Here is a 27,128-nt window from a genome sequence, read left to right on the forward strand (position 1 = left end):
AGGGAAGGGTACGTGAAGGGGGACGCTAAAGCCACGCCCCCAGTAGGGATATAGCGCCGGGGTGTTTTTTTGTTTGTTTTTTTAACCGCTCGACTGACTGGGAGCATTTCTGGTGTGTGCACTGTGCAAAACAACATTGGTATGGCTAAGGACCCCCGAAAATGTCACCTACGAAGAGACACGCTTACGAAGCACAGTTTAAACTGCAAGCTATCAGTTAGATCAACTAATCCATGGTTCGCAAGTGGAGGAAGCAGGAAAACAAGCTTCGCCAAGTCAAGAAGACGAAGCTGAGTTTCCACTGAAAAAAAAGAAAAACAAAACGCGGAAACAAGGCGAGGTGGCCCAGAGCTGGAAAACCAACTTGAGCAATGGATTCATGAGCAAAGAACAGCCGGGAGAAGCGTCTCTACGGTCACCATTTGACTGAGTGCAATAACTCGGGGCTTGCCATCATTCAGGGAGGCTTGACGAACCGCTGGACATCTGTGTAAGCAGGGCATTGTTGTTTTAAAAAACATGTTTTTTAAAACATTGTTTTAGCATGCATGCATGCTACCGTATGTTTTACCATGCCTGCGCCCAACAATACGGTGCGCCTTATGGATGTGTTAAATACAGAAATAGACCCCGTAACTGAGCCAGCGCCTTTTAATACGATGCGCCCTATGGTCGTGAAAATATGGTACTTTTTGTTTCTTGCTAAAATGCATCCCAAAATTGCAAATTGTCTTCACTTTAAATAACACTTAGATATTGTAAGCATTTTTTGTTACCAAACCCCCTTTTAAAATTAATAGTTGAACAAACTATTTTTCTTCACTACAGTTTTCCATCAATTTGTTGTCTACATGGAATTGTTTGATGAGGCTCATACGGTTTCACAGTCATAACAGCCCTCTGAGGGAAGCCATAACTACAATGTGGCCTGCGACACCCCTGCTTTGCAGCATCACCCTTTGACCTCTAGGAGCAGCTCACTGCGTTTGGGAGTGACTTTGCCCAAAATTCCAAGAAGGATAATTAAATTGGAAAGGGGGTTTCAGCAGGTCAAATGGGTCAGCAGTGAAGGTTTTCATGGCACATCCATGCACGGCGTGTTGGACTCACAAGCTCATAGTTGGTGCTCGTTTGACACGCCGTGGTGACCTGTGAGAGGAGAGACATGGGTTGAAGGACTGTGATTCTGTTTTCTGCTATGAAACAGTTTGACACAACAGATTATAACAAGCAAGGAAATGTTGATCCTCTGATAATAACATTGCTTCAGAATTAGATTGGATATCATTACATTTTGTGATGGTGCATCTTTAAATAGTAGGCAGGCCATCGGCGCGTGCTCCAAGTATCTATGACAAAAGCGGCTCCTGATAGTCTGTATGACCATCTCACAGTCGCACATCACTGATTAGGATCCAGCAAATGAGGGAACTTTACCCATAAACACGAGCTGCTCTATCTTTGTACACAGTGAGATGGGCGCATACTATCAGCGGCCAGCAGGCTCTGGTGGGAAGGAAGCCACCGTAATTAGTTTGCACAGTGAGAACAAAAGTCTGGTTGACATTTGCAAGGTTATCACCGAGCATATCAGAATACAGAAGCTGCAACAGTATTGTTGATATGCCATGTGTTGGAGAAGCTGGCAAATATCATTGAAGAAAGTCAGCATTTTGCTTTCATGCCAACATGCACTTTGCCTCACTTCCTGCGGTCCCGAATGACATTAACACAACTTTCTGGGCACACAGTAGCTGCATCATTAGCGCATGCCACTTCATTTACAGCAGCAATGTACTATACAACAGGGGTTCTCAACTTGGGTTACCCAAGAACTCACATTTCCCCACAGTCATTATGTCATGAGGCACTTTCACAGAAGTATATATATATAAATTTTCCATACCGCTTATCCTCACTAGGGTCGCGGGAGTGCTGGAGCCTATCCCAGCTGACTCTGGGCGAGAGGCTGGGTACACCCTGAACTGGTTGTCAGCCAATTGCAGGGCACATAGAAAACAAACAGCCATTCACACTCACATTCACACCTACGGTCAATTTAGAAACCTCAATTAACCTACCATGCATGTTTTTGGAATGTGGGAGGAAACCGGAGTACCCGGAGAAAACCCACGCAGGCACTGGGAGAACATGTAAAATGTTCCTTTGAAAACAAATGTGTCATGTGCCTAAAAATAATCACATCTGCAAAGTGCATTGCGAGGCACATTGAGGAATAGCGGAGTAATAACAATAATTTCACACAATTAAATAATTAAATATCATGGCTCCACACAATAAGTAAAGTCACACAATTAGAACATTCGCTTGGTATATAAAGTACGTTTTCTTTGCAAAATGAAAATTCTATTGCATCTTTATTTTTGCATTGCCGACAACCGTTCCGTGACCCGAGAATCACTGGCATATGGCATGTTTGTTGATCCAAAGGTCAAAAGGTGTCTGAGATGAGGGTAATGAGACTCGAGAGAGGCTTGATGACAGACCTTCACTGTGAACATTCCTAACTGCGTCTACACTGACTATGTCCTTATAAGGTGGCCGATGTGGGAAGCAAATACAATCTTCATGTGGTTTTCACCTCCTTAGACACAGAAAAGCACAGGACTATCTGAGAAGCTCTGCCATGCGCCAAATTTGGGTTGTTTGTGTATCTTCTCCCAAAAACGGAGAGTTTGTGTATCTTCTCCCCTTTATTCTGATGATTGCTTCATCAGAATAAAAACCCTCAACCACTTTGGTTATTTTATTGCAGAAATTATGCATGTCAGAGAGCTGCTACGGTGAGCTTTCGTTCTAGCCTCTCTTTGCTCCTTTAGAGCAAACCCACAGGCAGAGAACAATTCAAATTATCCAAAATTGAGCCAAATTAACTCTAAATGGGTTCAGCCATGAAACAGAGCTTAAAATCGCATCACATCACAAGGGGATTCTGGGAGGCCATGACCTACAGCACAACTCATAAGAGAGGACTGTTTTCCTCAGCCCTGCCAGTCTTTTCTCCATTTCCCCTTCTCCATAGCTAAGAAGGAAGATGTAGAAACCTTTGTATAGGTTTGCAAAACCAATTCCAATTTACGCCCAAGAAGTTGGTAACTGGGGTCCATTAATTGAATCATCTGCTTGAATCCCTTATTTTTAACTGTGATTACTGTCTGGTAGCATGTCTTTTGCAATACAATTTGTTGTTTTCGCATGGTGGTGCACGATGACATTGTTGACGGAAAAGGCCCAAAACGTTTGGCAGTGTGGAGTTATTTTAGTTTTATAAAGTCTCACAAGAAACAGAGTATTTTCCCACAGCTGCAGCAGTAGGCTTCAAACATTAGCGCCTGTTACGTCTCGCATAATGTGCTGTGTCCATCAAACTGACTTCGGATGGTTCTACTGATGCCACATGATTGGGTCAGCACGGAGTAACTCGCATTATTATTGGCTCTTCGTATTGTCTATCAAAACATGGACGAATGCAATCTATCGAAGATGGCGTCTCATATGTTTATCATCCATCCATCCATCCATTTTCTGAGCCGCTTCTCCTCACTAGGGTCGCGGGCATGCTGGAGCCTATCCCAGCTGTCATCGGGCAGGAGGCAGGGTACACCCTGAACTGGTTGCCAGCCAATCGCAGGGCACATACAAACAAACAACCATTCACACTCACAGTCATGCCTACGGGCAATTTAGAGTCTCCAATTAATGCATGTTTTTGGGATGTGGGAGGAAACCGGAGTTCCCGGAGAAAACCCACGCAGGCACGGGGAGAACATGCAAACTCCACACAGGCGGGGCCGAGGATTGAACCCGGGTCCTCAGAACTGTGAGGCTGACGCTCTAACCAGTCGGTCACCGTGCCGCTATGTTTATCAAGGAAAAGTTATTTTGAGATATGTATTTTTATTGTTTTATTATCACCTGCATTGTTATCATTTTATCATCACCCATCCGAGACAGTGCTGACTTTTGAACTTTAAGTTGAGATGACTAACTCAGCTGATGATTGCTTTGTTAGCTTTCGGACATAGCTGGCTGTGTATTCTGTTAATGGACACATTGGATGTTCACGGGAGTTTGGGGTCGCATAGTACCAACAAGCATTAGTTTGCTGGCCATGGGAATTGCCGAGATGTACACACCTCTGTCATTGTCTCCAGTTGCTTACACCCCCCTAGCACCAGCGTCAACGGCGGGCTTGAGAAAAGGTACGTAATGTGACGTTGCATTTAATGTTTACAGCTGTCTTAATTTAAGACATATTTTGACAGACCGTCGTAGACGCTAAACAGCGAGACTGAGACGCCCACGGAGCACACCATCTCATCATTGATGAGTCCTCCGAGCTGCGGATTTTGCTTGCGGGATCAAAATATCCTGTTTTTCACTTTTGGGCCATTTTTGTCCAAAAATATTTGCTGGCAGAACGCCAGGTCCATTAAACAGCTGTGAGACAAACTACAACAGAGAAGGCAAGCCGGCAAGCCGGCAAGCCCTCATGTCCACCAACAGTGACCAGATGTACATACAGTATGTTGCTCAAATACTTTTTGTACTTTCTATAGCGCACATCATTTAATTGGATGTAGACGTGCAGTGCCTCCAGTGGGGCAACCACACTCACAATTCCCTCGGCAATCCTCCTGAGCCAGCGCCACATCAATGGCAACTTGCCTGAGAAATCGAATTCCCCGCTCACCAAGCAACTGCCAAATAAGGACCAAAGCTCAAAAAGCTTTTTGGGATGGATTTAAACATGCTGGCTCTGTTTTCCTGGGAGAGGGAAGAAATCCACAGAGCACCGTAACAGTTGAGTGCATGTTCATCTTTGGTAAGATATTTTGACATGAGAATAGGATGATGCTGCACATTCTACTGTACATTCTACTGCACATTCAGAAAGTGATAAATCAAGGGTAAGTAGATGGGTGACTTGGATTAATGACCTACATGGGTACAACTAATATTTTCAAGGACGGGAAAGTAAAGGTAATTTTTTTAGCATAAACATGGGACAGCTGAACAGTAAGACACCAAGAGGCAATAGTTGACCACGAGTGGTCATCTTTCAAGAGAGTCAACATATTGTGCACAACACAAGCAGTTGGTTTAAAAGTCCCCTAAAGCAATAGTTTTCAGTTGGCAACAATTGGAAGTTGGAAATAATAACCTCCTAGCACGGCATTTGCTCACTTGATAGATGTCATCATATTATTTCATTCTCTTCTCAGAAAGATTGATATGAAATTGACTTTTTACTCCGAAACCCCCTGTGGTTTCAACAAAATATTGTCTGCCAAGACCACAGCATACTGATATTTAGGATGAGTTTGCTTCTCTTTCGAGAAGCAGACAAGCGTTCTCCTCCCCACAGCCACAGTTGTGAAATGGCGTTGTGGTCCAAAAGGAGCTTCATAAAAGAGACACGCAAGAGGCTGAGAACCATAGATGAGTAAGAAAGTAGCTTTTGGATCACTATAAGGCCAAAGCGAGCAGAGAGTGAGCCAATAACGACTACTGTTAAAAAAAAAGGCCTTTAAACGAGGAACTGACGAAGATCAGATGCAAAATTGAAGTTCATTTTTGACACAGAAAACCTGATTGGAAAGGCCGGATTAAACACAGGTATTGCTTGTCGTAAACATTGTTTGGACTCTCATTCTTGGGGGAAATCTTAGGCCATTTCTTTGCTGATGTTCAGAAGAAAAATTATGTTGACGTTGGACAGTACTCGTGTTGGTTCCTGTTTATTTAGGCAACGGCACATAATGGCCTAGGAAAAGCACAGTTAACTCAGGAGAAAGACATACGTTGTGATGAAATACAAGCCCATAAGAATTATTTGCAGCTCAACTCCAGAAACAAATTTATTGCCAGAGTGGAGCTGTCTAGTACACAGCCTCATGTGTGCTTTTACAGTAAAACACCATATTCAACACTAGTTCATGAGTCACCCTTGTTTAACATTTAGAGTGAAGAACTGTTTGGATACACGATTTGAAATGCTTCTCCCACATTTCCCTTGGGGTTGTTCTCTAATGGGTAAACATGTAACCTTCCCTGAGGGGAACCCGGTTCTATAAGAGGAGACAAACAGCTGTTGTATTAACATCAGTCTTCACCTTACGATGCTCAAGAGGACACATGACTGTGACTCTTGTTATGGGCAAGGTGAGAAATAGGTGGAATGTTTTCTCTAGATATTCTGAAGCAAATTAAGAACATTGGCAGGCTGTGCCGTACCCAGCAGCGCAGCAATAAAACTGCATTCCTGTGTTTTGTCTCAGCCGTAACATGGGAAATAGGACAAACAAGTCACTGACCTCTCGACCACTCATGTTTAGCTGCTACCCCTGTGTACCCCGTGAAGGTCAGAGAGGAGTGATTAACAACATCAGGTTTTTTTCAAAACTGAAGATGGACCTACTGGGAAAAGGTGATGTAAACTATGTAGCTTGATTTTATTTCATGTTGTTGCGCATACAGTGGCACCTTTAAGGATAATGCTGAGCCTCAAATACCTTTTGAGTTATCGTGGGACCCACTTACTCATGAATGAATTCGACATCAACATATAAAACCCACACATACCAAAAAAAAAAAAAAAAAAAAGGAGTCTTCAAGCTTGTCTAACATGAGCTAAAAGCAAGCAAAGTTGATCTTGTGGCAGTTATTTGAGCATGCAAATGCTGAAAGCACCCTAAAACAACTCTTACCTTTACTCTGGAGCTCTCTCCTGCTCTGCCTGGTTTCTAACTCTGCATTTCCACTGGCTGCAAAACACCCACCACCCTCACCCCTCCTGAGAGCACAGAAGCAAAAGAAGGAGCACCAAATACAGACACTTTCGACCACCTCCTCAGCCACAGACCCCCCCCCCCCCCCCCCCCCCCCAACCCCCTTACTCAAAACACCAGCCGTAATCCCGGACGCGTGCCAGAGAGCTACTGAAAGTCAACTGTGTTCAGCCGCTGGACTGAACTAGGATGTACTCTTTATGATGCTGGCTCAGGCTCCTCTATCCACTGCCAAGTAGTATCCAAACACACTATATAAGGCCAAGAAAGCAGCTTGGGGCTCTTTGGTGCCCAAAGCGAGACAGTAACTGTATCCCTCCCTCTCAGAGCGCTGACTAATTCCCCTGTACGCACTCCTGTCCTCACTTTCCTCAAAGCAGATGTTGAAAGAGGATGATATGTATCATTGCATCAACAACATCCTGAAACTGCATTAGAACTGGGAAAATCAGAATCAACATAGCGGAACAGTGGACAAGTAGGCTCCTCCTCTCAGTTCTGGGGCTTGCGGGTTCAAATCCGGGCTCCGGCCTTAATGTGTGGACCTTGTATTCTCTTCCCCTGGTTGTGTGGGTTTTCTCTGGGTACTCTAATTTTCTCCTACATTCCAAAAACATGCTTCTTAGGTTAATTGAAGAGTAAATTGTCCTTAGGATTGAATGTGAAAGGTTTTTTGTCATGTGCCAAGCGATTGGCTGGCAACCAGTCCTGAGTGTACCCCTTTCGCCCTGAGTCAGCTGGGATGGGCTCCAACTCACCCGTGACCCTAGTAGTGGGAATAAGCAGTATAGAAAATGGATAGATAGATGAACTCAACATACACACATTGGCCGCAACATAAGATAACTAATACAAAAAAAAACAGCCTTCATGAAAGACAATCCACCCATCCACTTTCGATAGTGCTTGTCCTCATTAAGGTCGTGGGTGAACTGAAGTCTATCCCAGGAGACCTTAGGTGTGAAGCGGGGCACACCCTTGACCAGTAGCCAGCCAATTGCAGGTCATATAGAGAAACATTAATTCATTCACATTCACACCGAAGGACAATTTCTTCAAGGTCTTTAGTGAACCTAACATCCATGTTTTTGGAATCTGGGAGGAAGCTGGCATACCCAGGGGGAAACCCACGCAAGCATGGGAAGAACATGCAAACTCCGCAGAGGAAGGCCACGGCCTGTGAGGCTAATGTGCTGGGATTCTTCTCTCCCTATAGTCTCAAGAAATCGGACCACATTTTAATACACTTTGAGACTACCTACAGGCTATTGGTGGAACAGTAGGCAGACAATATAACGACTGCGAAAGTTTGGTCTGAAGAGACTGTGGAGTACTTTGACGTCAGCTACTGGGATGTTTTTAACAGAGGGAAATGGTGATGACATTGAAGGCCTCTCGCACTCGACTAACTACTGTATATTTGTTTCTCTGAGGGCTGCTCACTGCCTCCCCTCCATGCCTGTTAAAGACAAAACTGCCACCCATCCTTCCATTTTCTGAGCCGCTTCTCCTCACTAGGATCGCGGGCGTGCTGCAGCCTATCCCAGCTATCATCGCGCAGGAGGCGGGGTACACCCTGAACTGGTTGCCAGCCAATCGCAGGGAACATACAAACAAACAACCATTCGCACTCACATTCACACCTACGGGCAATTTAGAGTCCTACCATGCATGTTTTTGGGATGTGGGAGGAAACCGGAGTGCCCGGAGAAAAACCCACACACTTGTGCACACTTAAATATACGAAGCATTTTAACAAAAAGTGATCAGGTCAATCACCTTCTCACTGACTCAAATATTGACTTCCTCTGCCTATCTGAGACATGGCTCCATGAATCTTCGCCCTCAGCAATACTATCTGTACCTGGTTATAACATTTTTAGAAATGACAGACAGGGTTCTAAGGGAGGAGGTGTTATGATTTATGCCAAGGACACTTTTAATTGTAATGAAATACATGTTACAGATGAGAATGGATTAGAATTTCTTGGACTGTTTCTTTGTCACAGCAAATGTCTTTTATTCCTGTAGATATTTATAGGCCTCCCTCATCAAATGCCGCTTTTTATGAAAAGCTGGAAATTTTACTGAAATAACTCAATCTTGCAAAAGAGGTGATAATAATGGGTGACCTAAATGTTAATTGGGAAGTTAACATAGTTAGGAAAAATTGAAAAGGGTTATGGATGATATGGATATGACTCAGGTAATTAATGGCCCTACGAGAATTACAAACTCCACCCGAACTCAGATTGATCTAGCTTTTACTAATCTGGCCTATTAGGATCTTGAAGCCATACAATATGCTCACAGGATACAATATGCTCACAGGATTGTCTCATCACAATCTTATAATGGTCACAAGAAAATTTAATAAAAAGCGCTTCAAACCCTTGGCCACCACTGAATCCAATAGGATACCAAAACATGAACAACAAAATTTCCAAGATTCTATCCAAGAAGTAAACTGGGATGTATTACTTGCTGGTAAAAATTTAGATGAGGATTGTTCTAAATTTGCCAACAAAATACAATAAATTATTATACAATTTACACAGATAATTAAATTAAAAGCTAGAAAGAATGGCCTTCCTTGGTTAAACACATTTATTCTGAAACTGATGAAAGAACGCGATCATTCCTTGAAGTTGTCGGTCAAATCAGGATACAATAGACACCACTTTATTTCACTGAGAAATAGGGTTGTGAAAGAAATAAGAAAATCTAAAGCTGACTTTTTCATTACTGCTTTGAATAGTGCGAAGGGAAATTAAAAAATAACCTGGAATTATATTAAAAAACTATTGGGTGATACACAAAATAACAAAACAAAACAAATGCAAATTAAATTAAATGGAAACATCCTGACGGAACTTCAAGTGATGGCTGATGCTTTTAACAACTACTTCATTGAATCTGTGTCAGAAATCTCTTCTAAGTTTGCAGTAATACAAAGGAAGGAATACCCTGCATTGTCTGCAACGCAGTTCTTTACTATTACAAATATTACTGAGACCAAAGTTATCGATTTAATTCATTCACTCAAACCATCTAAGGCAAAGGATGTTTTTGGAATGGACACGAACATGCTCAAAGATCTAGGTTCAACTCTTGCTACTCCTATTGCCTCAATCATTAATCTTTCAATTTCATCTGATCTTTCCAAAGGCCTGGAAATCTGCTATTGTTACCCCTGTCTTTAAATCCGGTGACTCAACTTGTCTGAATAACTACCGACCTATAAGCATTCTTCCGGCCATTTCCAAAGTTGCAGAAAAATGGGTGTCAGAGCAGATTGTCCATTATTTAAACAGCAGCTCCCCCTCTCTCCATGCCATGCAGTTTGGTTTCAGATCCAAGCATTCCACTGAAATGGCTACATGCCTCTTCATTGAGAAAATGAAATCTTCTCTCGACAAGGGTGGAGTTGTAGGGGTGGTGTTCTTGGACCTCAGGAAAGGTTTCAATACAGTAAATCACTCTGTTCTTCTTACCAAGCTCTCAAAATTTAACTTTTCACGCAAAGCTGTGAGCTGGATTGAATCATATCTGCATGACCGAACACAATCTGTATCAGTTAACAACTGCAGATCAGAGTCTCTTAGGCTAACCTCTGGAGTCCCTCAGGGATCAATATTAGGCCCCCTTTTATTTAGTCTTTATATCAACGATTTTCCCACTGTTTGTTCTGAAGCAGAGTGCGTAATGTATGCAGACGACACGGTTTTCTTTGTTCATGGACGCTCCAAAGATACTGTTGCTGCTAAACTCACTAATGCAATGTCCTGTGTCACAACTTGGTTGCAGGAGTGCTGTCTACAGCTAAACGCTTCTAAAACTGTAGGCATGTATTTCACTAAAACAAATAGAGTATCACCTGACCCCAACATACTTGTTAATGGAGAAAAAATGCAAATTGTCAGCCAATACAAATATCTTGGGTTAATAATAGATTCACAGCTTTCCTTTAAAGCCCATATTGACAAATTGTGTAAAAATATCAAATTAAACCTCGCAAATTTTCGTGCAATTCGAAATGAAATGTCAACTGAAGCCACAAAAATTTACTTATATTCAATGATTCTTAGTCACTTTAACTATTGCATAACCAGTTGGTCCCAGGCTGGTCAGAATGCAAAAAAAACCATTGGAAGTTTTGTACAAACAAGTAATTAAAGTGATGGATAAAAAAACAAGGCACTATCATCCATCCATCCATTTTCTGAGCCGCTTCTCCTCACTAGGGTCACGGGCGTGCTGGGGCCTATCCCAGCTGTCATCGGGCAGGAGGCGGGGTACACCCTGAACTGGTTGCCAGCCAATCGCAGGGCACATAGAAACAAACAACCATTCGCACTCACAGTCATGCCTACGGGCAATTTAGAGTCTCCAATTAATGCATGTTTTTGGGATGTGGGAGGAAACCGGAGTGCCCGGAGAAAACCCACACAGGCACGGGGAGAACACTGCAAACTCCACACAGGCGGGGCTGGGGATTGAACCCGGGTCCTCAGAACTGTGAGGCTGACGCTCTAACCAGTCGGCCACTGTGCCGCCAGGCACTATCATCACTGTGCAATTTAAAAAAATACAGTCTTTTAAACTGGGACAGTCTTCACATATTTGCAGATTTAAATTAGATTTATAAAGTACTGCATGATTTGGCTCCAGCTCCTCTGGCTGAGTTCATCAGCCAAAGAAACAGCTCTGAGCGTGTCACTCGAGGCTCTGTCAGAGGTGACTGTCTCATTCCTCTGCGCAGGAGCACTTTCAGTAAGTCAGCCTGGTCAGTGAGGAGAACTGGTGAGTGGAACTCAGTACCTGAGGAGGTTAAATTGCTTACAACATACAAGGCCTTCCCAAAACCTGAAAATGTGGTTAGTTAACACCTATAGCTGCCAACACTAAAAGACAAGTATGTTATGATGGTTTTTTTTTTGTTATGATCAAATGATTTGTGTTTTATTCTCTCTTAATAGTATAGTAAGTCTTTATGTATCCTGTATTATATTGTCTTGTAGATGTATTTTACTGCTTTTTTACATCATGGCCAGGGGACTACAGATGAAAACTAGCCTTCTGGCTAATTCTGGCTTTTTTAACCATGTGTATTTCATGTGTTTTATGAAATTGCATTGTCCCCTTTCAAATAAACTGATTAAAAAAAAAAAAAAAAAAACATGCAAACTCCACACAGGCGCGGCCGGGGATTGAACCCATGTCCTCAGAACTGTGAGGCATACGCTCTAACCAGTCGGCCACAGTGCCGCCCAAAACTGCCACAACAGAGCAAATGCCAAAACAATGTTAAGAAGGCTTGATGGAGAGCTTTGCACCTTGCAGCTACTGTATGACAAACACCACAGCGATGATACGGAGCCAGCAACTGGGATGCAGCGGACTGGGAATATAGCTGATTCATCATCACGTGTATACGCCAAAGTGCTAGCTAATATAGTATGAGGGGGTTGTGGATTACACTGTATGCAGCATTTTGTTGACCTAATTAAAGGCCTCAGTCAGTGTCTCACATTCACATGTCCGGATATGGATTTAAACGTCAAAGTACTCCCACAAGGAGTCATTCTCGCTGATGTGCACGTGTGTCACTTTTAGGCCACAGGGGATTAAACGGGAGTTACCAGCTAATAGAGTCACTGGGACAAAGGAGCAGTTAGAAATTCTAACATTTTTTATAAATTGGGTGACGCCCGTGCAGCTATAAATAACACAACAGCAGCATTACCTCACTCAATGTATGCAATGCAAAACAAAATGACAGTATAATCTAATTCAACTGAAGGTAAAGCAAAACCTGACAAAAGAACTACACAAACATAATTTAAATCATATCATTGTGATATTTTTTTCTCTACACTACAGAACCTTTCAAATGCTCAGACATACCTCATTTAATATTATGTAGAGTATATGAGCTGCAGCCATTCCCATTTTAACTTTCGTACATGCCTGAAACAAAATTCTTGCTCTGTCTGTACTGTGAATTTAAGACTTTCCAAATAAAATTGTCTTCGGGGTGAAGTAGAATTGGAGCAGCAAAACATATGGCGTGTTTTCACAAAAACATACACGTAGTATTTTAGGAAACAAAACCACAGTAGTACAGGAATATTCAAACATCCCCTCCCCTGTCAAACTCATAGGGCCAAACTTCTCTGAATCATGCAAGCTGCCGAAAACCACTGCAGCAACAATCCAGGACAGGGAAGAAAAAGAAAAAAAAAACAGGTCGCAATACAGACCTCATTGCATCAACAATAATAAAGAGTTGACACAAGACTGAATCTGCTTGTGGATTGGGATATATTAATATTATGCATGCCACATGTTGGAAGCATCAAACCTTCTTGACACCCTCATTCAAATCATTATAGGCCCCATGAAAGTGCCATAAACAGCATAAAATGCAAGAACCCCAGCATTAAAGCATTTAAACAATTGCTTGTACTGTATGTTTATGAGGTAAACAATAGGATGTTAACGCTTCTAATAAATGTAAAGAGTAAAATCATTGTGACTGGTGGCACATTTACTGTTATAAGGTCAGCGGCTGTAGATAAAACCATAGTTTCCAAACATTTGAGGAATTAAATTATGTCCTCCCCACAAGATATCCCGTTCAACATCAATCACCACCACGACTTTTCCTGGTGTGAGGCTTTTTTTTTTTTCAACACTCATGCAGACACATTTGAGTCAAGGATGTCTCAGTTGAGAATCCTGGCTGAGGAGAGATGAGGGTGACGACAATTTTCAGCTTCGGCCCCAACCAACAAAACCCACTAAGAGTAGCCTTGTGCGGTTCTACTCGTCTAGCAATCATTATATCCTCCCCTTTTCATTTGTTCTGTTTTCCACTGCACACTGGGATCGTGTGGTGACATTAAAGGGTTGAAGAGGGAAACAGACTGATAGACACTAGTGGGCCTCCTGGAGGAAATGTGTGCATATGCCATTTATTATGGGCAGTAAATTTTACACACATCACTTCTTGCACGCATACAGCAAAGTGTAAAGTGAAATTTTCTCTGGGGGATAAATTCACAAATTAGAAGGATAATCTATCGGTCATCCCTATTTGCTTGCCGTATAATATATACTTCCCTTGCTCCTTTCGACAGTAACTAATGTAGACAAATGGCATCTTTAACTTATTATGCTACATACAGTGTATTGTACTGTGCCTGTGTGTGAGTGTGCCCGTCAGGTGTGAGGGGTCGTCACTGACGACTCGTCAGGGATACAGTACAATTCAAGATTACTTCTCACATACTAGTGAAGCTCTTATACACACTACTTATACACATTTTACACATCACAATGAAATATGATCATAAAATATACTGAATTGCGGTCATACAATACACTGAAATATGTGTTTCAGCAATATGCATGAGTGTTTCAGTAGTGTATGTGCATATACATAATTCATGAGTGAGAGGTAATCCTGAATTATGTACCTGATGGCCCCCCCCCCATAGTCAGGTGAGCTGATGCTTGACCCAAATGCAAAACATGGAAAGTTGCACATACAAAATACAAACAATCGAGAGTAAATGTCTTACCTTTACTTCACATTTTTTATGGCAGGACAGCTGACAAGCTGCAAGAAGAAAGACAATTATTATTTGTTACATATGCTGTACAGTGACACAAAACATGCAATGTCATTCTTTCTGTCAAGCTTACTACTGCTCAGTCAGTGAGCTGGAAAGGAAACTGCAAGAAGGTCAGTCCGCTTCCTAGTATAGTAAATGCTGAAGTGTGGTGCTGCCCCCAAGTGGATAAATTCCAACCACCACAATGCTTAGCACATGAGAAAAGAAAGATGGTTTGTTTGTTTATTTCAGGGGTGTCCAATTTTTACTTCCAAGGGCCGCACACAAATAAATCGAAGGATGCAAGGCCACTTAGAAATTATTCACATTTGATGTATTTAACAACGTAAAAACCGTTGATTTTATATGTATGTAAATAAATGTATTGAAAAACAGCTAGGCGATAAAGCAAAAAGTCAGGGAATTTTCAGTATTTTGGGGTGGCCAGGGGGCCTGAAGCACCGCTGAAATAGCTCCACCATTGAGCAGCAGTACAATCACATGTCCACATTGAGAACCAAAGCAAGAGCAACCTGTACTAATCTGACCTTAACACGGAGGAGAAAGTTGAGCAAACAATGGCTAGTCATGCTGTGATTGCTACTGAATCCGAAATATCTTTATTCAGCGAGGCGTTATGAATCAAAATTTTGTTACTACTATAGTCTAGTTGTAAATAGTTTCTTTGTGGTTTTGCAAATCTACAAAAGCTCAACTTCAAACCAATGCATTACTATAATAATAAGAATTATTATTATTATTATTAGCAGTTGTAGTAGTAGAAGTAGTAGTAGCCGTAGTAGAACAGTAGCAGAAGTAGCAAGCTCTGCAGTCAGGTCGAGGTGTCTTACCAAATTATTTAAAAACAAGGAAGTGAAAGATAAGAATTAACTTCTCTTTTCCAGCCTTGTCACGTACTATAATAAGTACAATGCAGGCAAATGATATGTGTGAAATGGTAATTTTAGTATAGACCTGGTTAAAATAAATAAATAAATAAACAAACAACAGGCGGCACGGTGGCCGACTGGTTATAGTGCGAATGGTTGTTTGTTCCTATGTGCCCTGCGATTGGCTGGCAACCAGTTCAGGGTGTACCCCGCCTCCTGCCCGAGGACAGCTGGGATAGGCTCCAGCACCCCCGCGACCCTCGTGAGGAGAAGCGGCTCATAAAATGGATGGATGGATGGAATAAACAACAGACGACGGGTTGCAAATGACCCCTGGGCTGTAATTTGGACACCCCTGCTTTATTTGTCCTGAGCTGCGAATTTGTGAGTTTGGTTGTCTGTGTGTGGCGGCACGGTGGCCGACTGGTTAGAGCATCAGCCTCACAGTTCTGAGGACCCGGGTTCAATCCCCGGCCCCGCCTGTGTGGAGTTTGCATGTTCTCCCCGTGCCTGCGTGGGTTTTCTCCAGGCACTCCGGTTTCCTCCCACATCCCAAAAAACATGCATTAATTGGAGACTCTAAATTGCCCGTAGGCATGACTGTGAGTGTGCATGGTTGTTTGTTTGTATGTGCCCTGCGATTGGCTGCCAACCAGTTCAGGGTGTACCCCGCCTCCTGCCCGATGACAGCTGGGATAGGCTCCAGCACGCCCGCGACCCTAGTGAGGAGAAGCGGATCAGAAAATGGATGGATGGATGGATGGATGGATGGGTTGTCTGTGTTTCCTGTACCTTTGCACAAGAATGAGCTAATTAAATCCAGATTTTATGTTTCTGTGTTTTTGTAAAGTACACCTGCACATTCAACAATGTTGTGAAATGGATCCCGTTTACAGGGGGTTACAAATGAAATATTTCAACGGCATACCAGGGGAGAACCAAACACATCAAATGCTTGTTCCACCAGTCTTATCAAAAATAGTAATTTTTATACTTATCAGCATACAGTATATTTTATTTGTGAAAAATAGGTTAAGATGGTAACAAAGGTAAATTGTTGTCTGGGAAGTCAGGATTAACGGAAAGATGAATGCAGTGATATCTAGAGACATTTTGGATTAAAACCTGCTCCAGGGTGCTCTAGATCTCAGACTGGTGCGACGGTTCATCTTTCAGCAGGACAATGACCCTAAGCACACAGCCAAGATCTCAATGGAGTTACTTCACGACAACTCTGTGAATCTCCTTGAGTGGCCAGAGTACAGACTTGAATCCGATCTGAAAATGGCTGCGCACCGTCGCTCTCCATACAACCTGACAGATCTTGAAAGGTCGTGCAAGAGGAATGAGCAAAACTGCCCCAATGATAGATGTGCCAAGCTTTTGGCAACATATTTAAAAACACTTGAGATTTTAACTGTGGCTAAAACAAAAAGGTTCATCAACATCCAGTATCAAGCAAAGACTGTGAATACATACATTTGCAAACATTTAAAAATAATCATGTCAAGTTGTCATTAGTAAGTGTTGTGTGTAAAATTCTGATCAAAATAACAAAACTGTAACTGTAAAATAACAAAATGTTGAAAAGGTGTCGTGAATACTTTCCAGATCCACTGTAAATATAGAGTGAACTAAATCTTATCCTGTGTACTGGTACAACCAGATCATATTTGTTGTGTCACATCTGACAAGAGTCTGTCATTTTACATATTAGCATGAAACACACTGGACCTTAGTGCTTGCTCTGGCCATGATAGCAACCACTACCAATTGGAGGGGTGTGGTGACCATCTTTATGCAAGGACCACTTGCTGCACTCAAAACGCAGTGTACGGAACTAGGAACAAAAGAGGGATGAAGGTAATTCTCATGCGGTCTCCTTCACATTTCCCCATTTTCTCTCCCCGTTCTGCCTCTCTCTACCACCCCACTTTCCCTCTTATCTAGGCTAATTCAGCAGCAGCTGCAGTAGCCGTGCTAATTTTAACAGCAAATCCTTAGCCAAATCCTCAAACCAGCCTCATCTCCTACTGCTGGGGCTTTGCGTTTGTTGGCTTTGACTGCAGTTAGCACAGAAATTTGCACTATAACCACAAAAGAATGGTGACATATGTTTGCACCCCCCCCCAACCCCCCAAAAAAGCCCCACATGTAAAGGGAACTGGATCACAACTCAACAGACACAGCAACAGACTAAGATTTCCTGAACATCATCAGCCTACATTCAGTGAGGCATAGTAATGTTTCTGGCAGGCGTGATGGCAATTTGCTGAACTAAACGGACAAAGTAGGTCGTCAGCAGCCGCAGCCATTCCCCGTGTGGCGGAGAGGCGAGGGAACGGTTGCTATCAGATACACCATCAATTGATTTATCTGGGAGGTTAGGAGAATAGCTACAATATTTTTATAATCAGAGGAACAAAATAAAAGCAGGATTTGTGCAAATAATCCATACCTGTCATGCTGTTGGGAAGTACACTCACTCACCTTTGCAGATGAGACCCTCCTTTGTGATGGCCTGCTTGCATATATCACAGCTCTTGGCCTTCTTGAATGGCTTCAACTTGAAGGAGTGTGTGTGGACCCCCTCCAGCTCGTCGGGCTGAGTTGGAGCGGAGAAGAAGTCATCGTCATACATAGTGATCACTTCAATGAATTTAAAATCTCAACACAATGCATCCACAAGTACACAACACCCTTAATACACACACAAGACAACTACCAGCAAATAATGTTTTCTTTGTGAAGATAGCTAATGAAATGACTAAGTAATGATAGAAGTGGAGAAACAGTCACACAGCAGCAAAATAATGTTGGTCATTATTCACACGCAAGTGGACAAGATTGTTGGTACCAGTCTGTTTAAGTAAATAATAATAATTTAAAAAACCAATACTCATCAATTGAAACTGACAAAAGTACTAATAATTGAAATTGCACTGAAAATTAACTAATGACTATCAAGGATTGCTTTTTTTTGTGGTCCAACTGAAAAAAATTAAATACCAACTAAATAAAAATAAATAATAATTCAACCAATGAAATTAATGGACAGCTCTATGTTTACAGACACAAAAATGAAGCATAAAAAGAAAAGCAATCTTTAAATCTGAGACAGCTGGACCAGTTCCTGCACGAGAAGTGGGCCAAAATAGCTGTAAATACTGTACATGTCTGTAGGTGCACAAGTCTCATTAAAAGTTACGGAAATAGTTTGATTCCACTAATTGCCTCAAAAGGTAATGCAGATTATTTCATTTCATACAAAGAAACTTTGTATACTGTAGAATGGTACAAGATTGTCCGTTTATAAGAGTGTGCATGTTCAGGGTGTTTCTCTCTACCATGCCTACGTCTTTCCAATCAGAGTGGTGCTGAGCCAAAACTCTCCTGGACGAAATGTTTTTCCACTCATTTTCCCATCATCCCCTCTCCCTCGGCGGCCAGTCATAGCAGTGATGTCATTTCCTTTTTGTGTTCGTGCACTCTGAATAAGATATGGTGGAATCTGTTGAACTGCAACTCTTGGTTCAAATAAACTTTTTACACCCGTTTACCAGCTGGCTGCCACGGCAACGAGGGTCAGCCTGTTCTGTTACTCTCTCTATTGATGGAGGCAGTAGACATAGTTGAAATGGAGCATTTTTCAAACTTCCAAGACATGTCAATAACCCTGTATTTCTCAAAACGACAGGCCAATACAATTCCCAATCCTCTGTGCAGCATTGGTCTCCCTGAAGAGGCCCAAGAGAGAAAACTGGGATTTCAAGGTGAGAGACAGAAAATGGATATAGATGGTGAGAGAATAGTGGACATAAAAAGAGAGTGGATGGCCTAAGAGTCGAGGATGGACGAGAACGAGAGCAGGTGTTTCTCTATGGCTTATAGACAGCTAGCACAGTAAATCAAGCTTCGGTGATTCTCTCCCCTAGGTCCACTTAGCTAATGAAAAGCAGCGCTACACTACTTCGACCTCACTTAGAGCCGAGATTCAGTATCACTAGGAAAGCGAGACAGAGGTAGCAAAGCGGGGCGACACACCCAAAGGCACCACTGTGTCCTTCGGCACCCCATGAATACAGATTAGTGTTGGCATGTATGAATGACAAAAGATATGAATTTAATCAAATGGCACTTAGCCGGCTGAACAAGTTGGATCAGCACCAAACGATTCACATTCACAGACACCCACTTCCTGCGTACCTCAATTTTGTCTTTAATAAACAAGCACTATTCATTTAGTAATTAAGGAGATCCCCCCCTGCTCCTCATCTTCACAAAAATGATGCAAATTAGATATGGTAATGGGTTGAAATCTATCGGTACTGATAAAAAAAAAAAAAGGCTCATGAGTTTTCTATTCAACTGAATATTTTCTGGATGTCATTTTATCGATATTTATCACAAATATGTGAGAGATGCCTATAACACCCTGAAGCACCTTCAAGTCACAGTCCTGTCCTGTCAAATGACAGGACAGGACTCTGACTTTGGCTTGTGTTGGAATAAAATGCTTCTGTAATTTGCCTGCAGTCCAATAATACATTGCAGACAGGAATGATGACAAACTAGGTAGCGGGGTAGAAATTGCATTTGGAAATAGTCTGATATTCTGAAAGCGTCTGTGACTTTTATTAGCTAAAGTTTCCCAGTTTTGCCCCTATGGTGCAAATTTCATTCTCCATGAGTGTAGAAATTGTTGATAATGGATGCTGGCCGGGAGCGGTGAGAGGAAGGAGCATACTGGTCTATGCACTACCTGGATGATGGAGGAGGGAGGAGAGGGACAACTGATTCATCCATAAAAAGAAAAAAGGGGAAAGTGAAGCCAATACTTGGCCCAAAAGGCGCACCAAATCCCACCTTGAGTCATAACACTGGCCAGCATGACTCCATGCAGCCAAGCAAGCATGTAAGCTAGAGCAACAGGCTCCACAGAAACAAACAAGCCCTGGAGCAGGAGAAGTTCTGCACGGCCCACAGAATTAAGAAAGAAAGCAGTAACACCTGCTTTCAATTTCCACCAGATTGAAGTTCTGCCTGGAACAAAGGGCGCCTTTGTGAGACAGGGACTGGGCCAATGAGAAGGGCAAACCCGACAGTTCGCTACACATGCAATATTGCAAGCTGTGGTGCTAACAATAGCATCCAATTCCTTCCAACTTCAGCTAAACCCATTTCATGGGCTTCCTCAAAATGAAGAGGCTACATGAAAACACATTCATAGGTCATCTACCCACGCAAATGGTTAACCAAACAGGCTGGGGCTGAAGGAAGCCTGCTACTGGTTGGCTCTCACAAAACTGCAATGCCAGATGTAACTTGTTTGTCAGGCTTTAATGAGCACTACATGCTTGATTCTTTACCGATTACACAATGGCACTGTCAATCAACCTTGATGATCCAAAGGTTATGTCAAGAAAGAGGTTATGTCTGTTTGACTCACAAAATAATTAAAGTATGATATTATTATATTAATTATGTTATTATATTGAAGCTCACCACCATGACGGAAAAAAACAACACCCTGCAAAGCCATATAAAGTCTGGACACTCTTTAAAGTGACAGAACTGCTCTGTCACTGGTCATTGGTTAAATCCATGTCACATGATCTATGGACACCATGTTGTCACCCCACGTCTCCATTTCCGCCATATTTATAGTAGAAGTGCAGCCTTAGTCAGTTTTTGGCCTTTTATAAGTGGATTTATGGCAAAGGGTGTTTGTTGTATGGCTGTAGGCTGTCCCACTTGTCCTGGACAACGTGTGCGAATGCATTGTTTCCTGGAGAGAGAGAGGGAAAAAAAAAAGAAAGCCAACATCTGTGGCAGGGAAAATATGAATGTAGCATCATTACTTTAAACATGAATAATTAATTATCGTACGTTGTCTTAAAAATCTTGGCCATGATGAGAACCTCAGATTAACTTTAAAAAATATATATTGTGAGGTTTCTGCGGAAATTAGTGACGTTATGTGTAGCTAGGTAACAATATGGCACCTTCAAATATATTGTCCAGATATTGTCCAGATTTTCTCTTTCGCTTTGCCAATACTGTATGTTCCTTCCCCCTTCTGCAGTGATGCATCGCGGGAGTATGGATCAGTGTACAAGAATTTAGATGTGAGTTTATGATGTTTTATTAATGACAGCGAATACAGTCAATCCCAGTGGACTGACTGTCTGGGCCCGTGGCCAGATTGTAGCTGATCGTGCAGAGACTTGTTGCGTGGTGACAGCTTTGTGCTGCTTGTGTTAGCATGATAGCATCAACCTATACAAACTGGAAACAGGCTGTCATATGATCAATACCAGGTGCAGAAGATACACCGATCAATAAAGTGCGATCATGAAGTCACGGCCATTTATGATTGTTAGGGCGGTCACTAATGTACTGAGAACACGATGGTTGCTAATGAAACCGCTGGTAAACACACGCACACACATACAGGCACACATATCAGCGCACATAAAATGAAGGGCAAGACGGCGCATTGCTTTGAAAAGCAGATTGTACGGAGCGTCTGTGCAGCAGAATGTTAAACGTAACTTTGGTTTGTGTTCTGCATAAGCTATAGCAGGAGCGTAGTGCGAGCTGGCTTAGAGATATGAGGAGCAAATACAGACGAATGTGCAGCCTCCTAGCAGGCATCCTCTGACCACTGCGGGCAAAGATCCAATACAGGCAACGAGAAGAGGCGCAGAAGTACTGCTTGGCTCGCATAGGTGTGTTTGGCCAGAGTGACATCCTCAGAGGAGCGGTGAAGATACCCATAGTTTACACTGCTTTGAAAAGTGGAGGCAGCAAAGCCGACTGAGGTGATCTACAGTTTCAGGTCATGTGTGCTGGAGGCGGACATCCCCATTATTAGAGCAAACGACAAATGATTAGTTCTTTATGTCATGTTAATAAAATTATTGAATTGTAGACAGCATTTACTGGAGCAGGTCACAACCTTGACTTGGACAAGTTTGATGTGGCCACACGAGAATATTTAACCGTTATTTTCATGCGAACATACACTGTACACATACACTAAGATATTGGGCATATCACTGGCGTCGGACCGAAACCTCCTATGTCCAAATCTGGTTAATTTCACTTTTTTTTTCACAAATCGATACTACAGATCCATCACCATGTGGGTATGTTATTTTTTACAAATTATTGATCAGTCTAAAGTGTTGAAAGTGGCTTGCCTCTCTTTAAAGACGCAATGTTAATGACACAAAAAACCTTGCCTTTTTTGGGGGGGGAGTTTTCAGAAAAGCGTTGATTTTGGAGATGTACGGATTACACCCAATGCCAGCAATATTTTGTTTTGAGCGGCACAGTGAAAGGGTGGTTAGCATTGTACGCCTAACAGTTGGTCTGCAGCTCTGGTCATAATTTTTATTTATTTTTTTTAACTACTGAAAACTCGTATTTTTCTTCAAGGCATGCTTCAAAGGCTCTCAAAAGGGTTGAGGTCAGGAAATTATGGTCTCCCTTGGTACCCATAGCAGCAAAATATTTTTTAAATGCTTGCAGCTTGAGATGGTGCGTTGTCTTGCAGGAGATTTTGTTTTTTGTTTTTTTTTGGAATCTCAAAATATTTTGAGGTTACTTAGGCACCTTCAAGCACCATAAAGGCGCCATTATTCCAGCCCAAACTGTCACTCTGCCACCTCACTGCCGACGTTGCAGCCTTGTTGGGACATGGTGCCAATTCACCAACACTTCAGAACTGTCCATTTGGACTACACAAAGCAGCATAGCATCAGTGAAGAATTAACAGCGCAGCAAGCAGGTCTTTGAAGTTGCTGTTGTCTCTAAAGTCGCAATGCAGGATTCTCCAAAGGCTTTCATTCATGAATAAAGCTATTTTTCGGCCACCCTGCTTAACCAATCTCAAACTGACAAACTTTTGCAGTGTGCTCAGAAGTACATAAATATAATTTTCAAAGAGTTTTCTTTGGATGGTCCTGATCTGAACATGCTCGTAATATGATATTTTTGCTCTACTGTGAGTCATGCACAAATGATTTATAACTATGATGATTTTGTTGAAATGTCCAGTGGTCTTCTTCATCCGGAGAAAGATTGTTCTTTTTTCTCCCACTATGCCTAGTAACTGTAACTCAATAAATAATATGGAAAATACTCCTTAAGTCATTTTCATTCAATAAGCCTCAACTGGGAAACTAGAACAAGCAATGTTTTACTGGCTTCTGATTTCAAAACAAGTTATCCATCAATTTGTAGTGTATGGGTAATAATATGAGGCCATTATATATTTATATGGGTTCACAGACGTAATGGCCCTCCGAGGGAAACCATAACTACAATGTGGCCCTTGACAAAAATGAGTTTTACACCGCTGCTCTAAAGTCTTGATGTCATACAATTCGGATTTCTACCGAATATTTGGGAAAACATGTCTCTAAGGTTGCGCAAAGTTTAAGAATTCCATCCACGATACATGGTGTCACAATATATTATTGATCACACACACTCAGCATACCTCACAGGAGTTTTGTTCAGTGAGCATCAAAGAATTAACTTGACCAGTACTATTTAATTTAAGGAAAGTCACTTCCACACATCAAGTTAAGAGAGAGACTAAAATTATTATGACATTCTAATGTTGACAATGGTTAAATTAAAATGTAATATTGTCAAAACAAGTAATATAGGTTTTATTATGGCAATGGCAACAATTTGACCCGAGAATGCATTTTCATTTTCATTATTTCCTGTGGGAAGTATTGTTTAACAAATCAGAGGTGGCCCAGCATCCTGGTTCCACCGTAAAAGCATGACTCTTGAGCTTTTGTTGTCACCAGGACACACAACTCTTGAAGGGATTGATGAGGAGCACATAGGTCGTTCGAAAGCGCCACAGACCATATATAGCGATGTACATCACTTACACACAAACACACACATACACACACGCACACACACACACACAGACAAAACTCCGTCACCGTCCAATCAAAGCCTGATTGATTTTCACAGCTCTCCAGGGATTTGGTTAAATCAATAAGGGACTCTGTTAGACAACAGAAGACATGATAGATATGGCATACATGTGAACCTCCAGTATTTCAAAAGCTGTGTGCTCGGATGGAGCAAAGATAGTAAGAGGTATTTCAGGAGAAGTGTAAAAAGAAAAAGAAAAAAATCAGTTGCTAGCTAGCAATCAGCACACACATGCTACAGTAGGAGAGCTGCTTCTGTCAGCGTGTCACATCTAATATTCACTCCCTGTGCATGGGCCAGATAAATCATTGATAGTGTGTATTTGGGGAGCTTTCTTAGAACCAGCCTCTTGCACGTCACTCCTGCGTGTTACTCCTCGCAGCCCTTGAGGTCTTTCCTTCACTACGTTCATTTTACATTATTCTGCATCCAGTGGCCACTAATGTTGGAAGTGGTGCTTAGCATTCACACTGCATGGAAGATTCTCCACTCCTGCATTTAAATGTTCTCTCATCTACTGCTAGACGCAAAAGTAGGGCAGAAGCCTCACTGGACACATCATCACATAATGTGTATACATACTGAATGATAAAAAGCAATGAATTCACCTAAATGCATACTAGAAATGTTGCAAAGACATATTTAAGATGTTTAAAAAGCTAAGTAATGTGTGATAAACCAGTACCAGTGAAGTCCCATTGCTGAGAATAGCCAATACATGTGTAAAGCAATGTGGGCAGATCTTCATGTTCTGCATATTCTTGTCCAACATGGACAGTCATTGTGGTGCATGTCCTGGTTCCTGACACTCAGTCAGTCCCGCATAGGACAAAAAGCAAAGGAGATTAAATTATACAGGAGAGAACAGAAATAGCTCCAGTGCCGCGGCCGCCTGGACACACCGGTGAGAGTCACCACCAAGGAGCAACTAGATTAGCCCCGGCAAGACAAGCACTCAAGGCAGGAAATAATAGATTACTTGGGTAACTATTTAGTATCCAGGTTGCCTTCTAAATCAAATGCCATTCTTGTTACTCCCCTACTTTGACAAGATTACCCATTCCATCAACATTCCATCAAGCAATAAAAGACCCTGAGACTGAAAAAATGTCTTACCCAAAACATGCAGGATAGGCAGACCCATGTCTTTGCCTGTCCAGCAAGAGCAGAGGGCAGAGACAGAGACACAGAGGGCATCCTGACCAATGAAAAAGAAGGATTTCCAGATCACACGACAAATCCAGAATATTCCCAGATATTCCCAGCACTGGCGTTCAGGCTCCGATGGCAAGTCAGATCCATGGTAGATGTGAGGGGCAAAAAATGCTGTAGAAGGGAATGATCAGTCAGTCTAACCCCATCTGAGCTTCGTCCTTCCCTTGCTTTGCTCCCTCGCTCTCCGTGCCTCGGCCACTTCTGCCAGGCGCTCTTGTCAACTCGTGCGACTTTATTCCACAAAGGGAAAAAGGGGGGAGGTGGGCCAGGAGATGTTATGTTCCTCTCACCCCGATCTTGTTAGACTGTCCAGTCCCACCCTCCTCAAATACCCTAATCACCTCACCTTGTTCACTCCAAAATCCAAAATGGCACAAATTACTGCGACAAACAGATGTTTCATTTACAAGCTCACATGAACCCCACCCTTGTGGTGTTGAAAGCTGGAAACCAGAGGTGATAGAGGTGCCAGCTTTTCTGCATTTACACTTGACACAAATGTGCAAGTTTTTGCTGACCAAATATTCTCCAGATACACTTGACAAAGTGAGCAAATATTTTGAGGTTATGTCATGAGATGACGTACAACAGCAGTCTGTGTAAACAATTCATGAGTGTGTATGAGCATCTCCCATCAAAATGTCAATAAAAAGCCAAGTAATGAATCAACATTGTATCGATGGGCACATTACATCAAAATAAACTTCCAGTAGATCAATGACGGGCTAAGAGTCAATTCATTTTGAGAAAACACCCTCTATTGATCGATGCTACAATTCATCACTTGCACTGTAGTAACAGTTACCTCGATCCAGAAGCTAACCTGACACATAATTTGTGTGTGTGTGTGTGTGTGTGCGTGTGTATGCATGTGTGTAGGTGTGTGTGTATGCGTAAAGGTAAAGAAATGATGCAACTAACAGGAAACTTTGGCAAAGTGAATGACTGTGTTGTGAAATAATTTGGAGCCTGCCTGTGATACACGACAGCTATTATTTTCCTGCAGTTAACCATTCTATTCTGGCTTGCTAGCAGCCTCTAGTGGTCTCTCACAAACCCTCAGAGGGTGGGTGCAGGTGGTAAACTTCCCTGCACATATAGTTCAGAACATTGCAGACATTAGTTTGCCTCTGGTTTGTTGGTTGTATTATACAGCCAAGAGGTCCAGTGGCTCACTGCTATGGGAGTGGTGTTTTTTCCTCAGCACAACAGTTGTATGGTGAGGTCAGAACACATACAACAAATACAAATTTTAGGCACACCCAAGATCACATGTGCAAATATTTGGGTTTTATGAGAAACAATGAAACAAGAGAAGCAAAGTTACCCTTCCTGATCTTTAGCTGAGGAATCCATCACATTAAAGCTTTAATGGAAGAATAACAAAGCATCCATCACGTAGAGTGCCGGCCTAGAATACTGCGAGCCATTCAGGGACAAAATTGGCAATTCTCTACGTGCAGTACCTGCATGGCGCTCAGCCACAAGTGGCTGACATTACTCATTGCAGAGGGTCACCAAGTTATTAATACAGGGAACAACGATTTATGTTTTCATGAAAATGCTACAGGTGTGCGGATGGCGGGGGGAGGGCCCATTGGGTGGACAAGTTTCCATCACCA

At 42.2% G+C, this 27,128-nt stretch overlaps 1 protein-coding gene across 9 annotated transcripts in view; it reads right to left on the reverse strand.

Annotated features, from left to right (window-relative positions):
* tns1a (tensin 1a) overlaps positions 1-27,128 on the reverse strand; it is a 91,349-nt gene that overhangs the window by 47,366 nt on the left and 16,855 nt on the right. For 5 of the 9 annotated variants that reach the window (XM_061678106.1, XM_061678145.1, XM_061678135.1 and 2 more), the window contains exons 3-5: positions 17,812-17,926; positions 14,399-14,436; positions 1,111-1,149 (exon numbers count right to left, since the gene is read on the reverse strand). In XM_061678106.1, the coding sequence (XP_061534090.1) occupies positions 1,111-1,149; positions 14,399-14,436; positions 17,812-17,926 (192 nt within the window). Of the gene's footprint in view, positions 1-1,110; positions 1,150-6,731; positions 6,856-14,398; positions 14,437-17,811; positions 17,927-25,407; positions 25,734-27,128 lie in introns of those variants that run through there. The other 4 variants (XM_061678126.1, XM_061678153.1, XM_061678163.1 and 1 more) reach the window with 4 other exon arrangements.

This window comes from Phycodurus eques, chromosome 1 (assembly GCF_024500275.1).
Source record: "Phycodurus eques isolate BA_2022a chromosome 1, UOR_Pequ_1.1, whole genome shotgun sequence".
NCBI lineage: Eukaryota > Metazoa > Chordata > Actinopteri > Syngnathiformes > Syngnathidae > Phycodurus > Phycodurus eques.